A 6,082-nucleotide genomic window follows, 5' to 3' on the forward strand; every position below is an offset into this window, starting at 1 on the left:
TTTTCCGGAGACTGTTAAAGAGAGCGCTAATTCGTCCATCCTCATAATTGCAGCTCAACATGCTGATGAGGCTACAGGAAGCAGCCAATTACTCGAGTCCGCACAGCAACGACAGCGATTCGGTCACATCTCTCGACTCCTCGCACACGAGGCACTCCGAGGACCTTAGCTCCTCGACGTCCTCCTCAAAGGGCGTCGAGTCCGCCCTTTAGAACATCCCGTCCCTGACGGCGATTCCAGCATGAATTCCTGACGGCGGGATCGAAGAGGACGTCTTTTTGACCTTTCTTCCGTTCGAAGAATCGTAGGGACAGAGGATCTTGGATTCGCACGAGAATCCGACTGGCCAGCCAGATTTCAGGTCCTGGTTACGATAGGCTTTGGTTTCCAGTTTTCATCCCTGGTTTCCGTAGCTCGGCCGTCTCGTAATGAAACACAGTTACTGCAGTATTCGTAGCTCTTGTTGCGTTCAGACGCCAGCACGTCTCGTGGACTACGAAACGGTTTTTGGTAGCTCTCCAGGGGACAGTTTCTTTGATAGTACAATGTAAATTCATTCCAAGATCTCCCGAGGATGGACATGCTTTAAATCGGCAATTAAATTAGCTTCCGTTCCAGTTACAATGGCGATTTCTTCCGAGTACGGTGTCCGTTGCAAGGGGGGAGAGCTCAGCCTCCTTTTATTTTTTTTCCGCCTTCCGGGAGAAGGAAAGAAATTCTTACGGTTTCGTCCCATAATTACGGCGTTCTAACAAATTTAAACGCGTTGCCGTAGTTAATTTTACAATAGCTGAATGTTAAGTAGATTTTAGTTGCTGTGCTTTGGCACGGGACAACCAAGTTCCGTGGAAGCACGTGAGACGGAACGTGGATGACTTTGTAGCCCAGCCAGGGGGATACCAATCCATCCTTGATCTAAACTCGTAAACGTTCACCGATCGATCGATCCTTCTCTTTTTGTTTTATCTGCGATTTTAAGAGAGGAGCAATATAGCGTGGACCTTGAGTAATAGTCAGCTAGATAGGCCTAGACCTTAGCTCCTGAAAATACGCTTGCACAAGAACGACGTCGATGTCCGGTTGCAGTCTAAGAAGTTATCACTTTAGAGGCGGCCTATCAACGTTTCCGCAAGCGCCTGGCATTTCGGTGTGATATCGTAATTAATTTAACGCGTAGCAAAACACGGAGCGAGCCATTATTAAGTGTTTCTCGATAAGCGTAATCACTATGCGATGCAATAAGCTGACCTGCCGTATCGGCCGTACGATTATATTTTTTAGTTAAAGGACGCGTTTTTTTTCCCCGCGAATCCCGTGTCGGTTCTTTCTAAACGAAATGCACACTCGCCAAGGGATCTGTAAGGATCGATCCGATGATCGTAACGGTGCATACAGTATTATAGAAGGTATAAGAGCCAGCTTCAAGCCGAGCGCTGCTAGGGTGTCTTTCGATGTTAATTAACGTTGTATTTTCGAGAAGGAAGTTCTTCGTAGATGTAGCTCATAATCGAAATTGATTCTTCGGTCCGCCAAGGCTTGGATCAGTATTGCCACTGATCTCGGTAACGAGAAACGGTTCCGATACGTCGGCTCCTCTTTCAGACCCTGATGTACCTCTAGATCTCGATAGAGTTGATACCGAGAATACTAGCAGCGCCCTTCGAAGTGAGAACTGGCCACGTGCAAATATAGTCTGTTTATACATAACTTCCTACAAAGTTCTATTTAATTAAAGAATGTTGATACGATAATATATACCTAACGACGCTGCCGCTGAGTTTTATATATAATATATATTACGAATAATGCCGAATAAGAGGTCGATGATTAGACTAAGATACGTGAGTAACTCTGGTCATATATATTGTTGTAAATAAATATGCGAGAGATGCAAGCTCGGTATTGGGGCAACGCGACGTGGTACGCGGAGTCTCGTCGAATTTGAACGTCAATAGAGTTGTTTGTAAAGAATGAGATGCATTTTAAGCCGACTTTTTTCATTAACGCTAAAATTGGCGTTCACCCTTAGTTGCCGATTATATAAACGAACGCTGACGGATTATACATATTGTACTTCGCATTATCGAATCGAGGTCCGTCAACGTCCTCGATTTCTTTTTTCTGATGTGCGCGAAGCAGATATCCTTGATACGACGTGTGCATACAATGTAATCGTTATACAGTCGCATTTACAGGTTTTTTACGTTTATACCGTATTTATACGCTGTATGGCGCCACATCCGAACTTTATCCAAATAACGATAGTTATTGTGTCATAAATAAAACCATTTAAACATTATGGATTATCCGTTGACTTGTCCCGAGGAGTTTATTTTTAGATTCGTTAATGGTTCTTTTTTTTTTCTTTGCATTCGGAGAAAAGTAATAAAGAACATGCCAGAGTTGTGCGCTTTATTCGGTAGAACTTAATTGTTACTGACATTTATGTAATACAGTTTCTCGATGAAGGCAATAATCTTATTAATATAATTACGTATCTACTGTAGGGTGCCGAAAATTCATACTGGTAAAAAGTCACTTAACGCGGTTATAGTATTTTGTACGGCATAAAGTATCTTCCTTCGTTAACCCCATTATCGATTTTAGCTGCCAAACGTTAAATTGACTAGTAATAGGAAATTAACAATTTGATAAAAAAATTCTATAAAACACTGGTAAAGTACCATACTTAGATTGTATGGCATAATATCGCAATCATGAGTAATTAACGATCGCAGTCCTTCGGCTTTAGACAAAACTAAACCGATCACAATTACATTTCTTACATGATTCAATAAATTATAGTAACATTCATGTTTGCCGCACGCAAAAAAGCCACCTCGCTAATAATGAAAGATCAAAAATTGCGCGGCAAACATGAGCGTTACTTTGCACGCACAAATTATTGTACAATGGTAGCAATTTACTCCATTAGAATCTCCAGAAAATTGTTGTCCCTATATTGACCATTGTTTCTTTTTGCACATTGTTCAGATGCATCATTTACTTTGTATCTCGTCCAAATATTTGTCAATAGTAAAAGAGACAACATTTATTATGTTCATTTTAAGATGAAAACTTAAGCTATCGGTGATCCAGGATCACGTTAGAAGCGTATTTCTTCTCCTTTAGACAATACTCTACAACTGAGTAAATTGTAAGAAGTCTTCTGTCCATTGCGTTGAGATGCGCTTCGGTAATCAGAGGTGCAGCACGTGCAGCTTCAGCTTCATGTGCAAGCAGCCTTTTTAAAGAGGAACTTAAAGAACCTCCACTCAATAATCTTAAGCGATCCCACGTTGACTTGTGTATCCTACGATTAAACAAAAATGACACAATTAGTTACGCACAAAGTATAAAAGAAATTTTAAACCAACGATATGATACTAACATGCAACATTGATACAGTGGCGCGAGTATATCGAAATGGTCAACGTCAGGGTTTCCCAAACTTTTGCCATTGTCGATCAACAAAACAGCCGGATTGTGAAAATTGCTTTGGGTTAGCTCATAGTGATGCCGATCACCGTTGTCCATTAAAAAATCGAACACAGCCGTGTCTACTATATCTAGGAGTTTACTCGACAACTGCGGTGAGTATGTTTTCGATTCCTTTACCTGGAAATATACAAAACTTAATTTACTATCAACTCTACTAGACCTAGCATAAACTAAGTCACTAATAACTAAGTTGTTAGTAAACTTTTTTTCGAAGTTCCGATTAGTTAACAATTTACAATTTACTTGAACAAGGTTCGGTTCATTTAAAATTTGAAGTTAGGCCAATAGAAATTGATAATCAGCATTACGAGTAAACCTTTTCACAAAACTTGCGATCCGTTTCCCAAAGGGCGAGTTTGTGCCGCTTGTAAGTTCTTTGCCAGGGATGACGATGCTTGGTCAGTTTCAGGTAGGAAGGCAGCCAAAGTATGAGAGCACCTTCCAGAATATCGTCATTCCCGCAAACGGGATCCGAGGGCGAACAGTAATGGCATACGCCATATAAACAACTATCGTTGCCTTCCTGATACATAGTTGCAGAGAGCTGCGGCGTTGCTCGCGGTCGCACCTCTTCTCTGAGTTTCACTAAGCACGATTATAAGTATAATTTAATAAAAAAGTCTTACAATGTAAATTGAATTAATGGAAAAAAGGTATTCACTTATACGTATATAAGTATAGTAAGCATATTCACTTATACCTTGACGTACATTTTCTAATAATGACGAGAGGCACTCTTCTTAGAGCAAGTAGCGAAGATAGGTGAAACGCTACGACCTCGGCATTATGCCTGTCCTTTCCATAATAAACGGGTCCCTCAATTATTGCATCTCTAGGGTACCATTGCGGCTTGAACAAGGCCTTTACCCCATGTTCTAAAGTAAGCATAAGCTTTAGTTGCGTACCCAGCGGAGCATTATCTGCCCTTGCTATTTTTGCCGTCCTCAGGGCATCCATAATAGTTCCTAACTCGGGAGCAGCAGCTGGTATTAAATGGTGAGCATCCGGCCACTAAATACATAATTTATATTAAATTTCATCTCGAATTTTTAAAATTAAATTCCTTATGATATGTATTAACGCTATCACTAGATGTGCTGCACTGACAAAGAATTCGTAAATGTCAGCAACAATGTCCACGTTATCGAAGCATTTTGCACAAAGTGAAATTTCATTCGACAGTTGCATAATTTATGATATCGTACCTTATAGAACAATTTTCTTAATTCGAATTCAGTATGCAATGCAAAATAAATTAATCAAAGATATAAAGGAGTATTGATATTGTAGGTATACGCAGAAATTGTGCGAGTCGTAGGATTAAGGTTTAAAAGCATGCAAAACTAATGTTGAATGGAACAATAGGCTGGCAATTTGTCTCGTTTCATACAATGTATTCACATTCAATAATTAATTTTTATAATCCACTTAATATTGGATTAAACAAATGTGACGTTACAGGAAGGGATGTTCAAAGACATAATTCACTCTTACATTATTATTTGGAATACTCCATATATCATCGTTAACATTCAACATAGGCCTCAGCTCAATAAGCAGTCTGTCGAGCAGTATGGTATAACTGGAGTTTTGTTTGAAATATTTTGAAGGTAAAGTGTGCATCTCTGCTTTGATTTTCTCCTCCATGTCTTGTATCACCGTAGTTCGAAAATTCTCCGATTTTCCACTGCCTTTTAAAAGGAGTTGTTCTTTTGTAGTTTTCATGTCCGCAACGGGTGAGTTCTTCGAATATGATTTTTCCGGGGAATCTTCGACGATCATTCGCACAAAGTAGATGTTCACCGTCAACACAAGAATCAAAAGCCCGCCAAGGGCGAAGAGTGCACACCGTCGGCCAATCATCTGCAAGTACGATCGATTACAGCATAATTTTGATTGGTTAAATCGCGCGCCATTACACCTTCCACCAATCAGGACGCATTATCTCCATAGTAAATCTGGCAACACTCACATGTAAACTCAGCGATTGAAGGTTAGCGTACGGATGGATTTAGAACCGAAAGTATGCAGAATGTTAAACAATTGATTTAAGTTACCTCGTAGTAATTGGCCAGTTGTGCAGGGTCATCTGCAGTTCGATAAAGTCATCATACTCCCAAAATTCGTGATTCAATGGCTCCCTTGCTCATTCGCATGGTAGATGCAGACTGCCATCTTTATTGAGTGAGACCAGTAGCGCACTTTTTAATACTCTACACTCGACTATTCAAAGAGGACGTTCGATATAAGTTGAATGTTTTCTTAAAATAGACAAGTTATACTAAACTTCTTTAAATATTACATATACCATTTAATATGACTGTATTGTTTTAAATTTGGTCGTTTAAGTTCACCAAACTTTGATTACATAAATTATATGTCATATTTCAAAACTTTCACCTCATGCAATAATTTTCTTTAGTGAAAAATATTCTTGCAATTTTTGTAGGCCATTTAAAAATATTTATTCTTTCTAATATAGTGTATATACCAGAGATGAGTTGGGAGATTGCTCACGGGCAGGGTCGCGCGATCGCACCGTGTGCTGCCCTCTGATTTCGTACGTTAGCTTTCACCGTTT

General features: G+C 39.8%; 2 protein-coding genes across 3 annotated transcripts in view; one reads left to right on the forward strand and one right to left on the reverse strand.

Moving 5' to 3' along the window:
* Positions 1 to 2,299, forward strand: part of LOC105703316 (protein sickie) — a gene marked incomplete at its 5' end in the record, with an annotated part of 101,577 nt that extends 99,278 nt beyond the window's left edge. The window contains one exon of the mRNA XM_012431622.1: positions 54 to 2,299. Coding sequence (XP_012287045.1) covers positions 54 to 212 — 159 coding nt within the window. The remainder of the gene's footprint in view (positions 1 to 53) is intronic.
* Positions 2,300 to 2,387: 88 nt separating this feature from the next.
* LOC105703317 (glycosaminoglycan xylosylkinase) lies at positions 2,388 to 6,021 on the reverse strand. Of its 2 annotated transcripts, none has more exons than XM_012431624.2 (7): positions 5,993 to 6,021; positions 5,559 to 5,724; positions 4,996 to 5,364; positions 4,212 to 4,512; positions 3,818 to 4,086; positions 3,392 to 3,618; positions 2,388 to 3,313 (listed from the first exon to the last, which is right to left on the reverse strand). In XM_012431624.2, the coding sequence occupies exons 3-7, from the start codon at positions 5,362 to 5,364 to the stop codon at positions 3,085 to 3,087; spliced, it is 1,395 nt and encodes a 464-aa protein (XP_012287047.1). In that variant the 5' UTR covers positions 5,559 to 5,724; positions 5,993 to 6,021; the 3' UTR covers positions 2,388 to 3,084. The 2 variants fall into 2 exon arrangements, with proteins under 2 accessions (XP_012287047.1, XP_012287046.1); XM_012431623.2 differs by lacking the exon at positions 5,993 to 6,021 and adding an exon at positions 5,810 to 5,931.
* Between the last annotated feature and the right edge of the window lie 61 nt (positions 6,022 to 6,082).

The sequence above is a fragment of the Orussus abietinus genome, unplaced genomic scaffold (assembly GCF_000612105.2).
Source record: "Orussus abietinus isolate OABI.00-Male unplaced genomic scaffold, Oabi_2.0 scaffold273, whole genome shotgun sequence".
Classification (NCBI taxonomy): Eukaryota; Metazoa; Arthropoda; class Insecta; order Hymenoptera; family Orussidae; genus Orussus; species Orussus abietinus.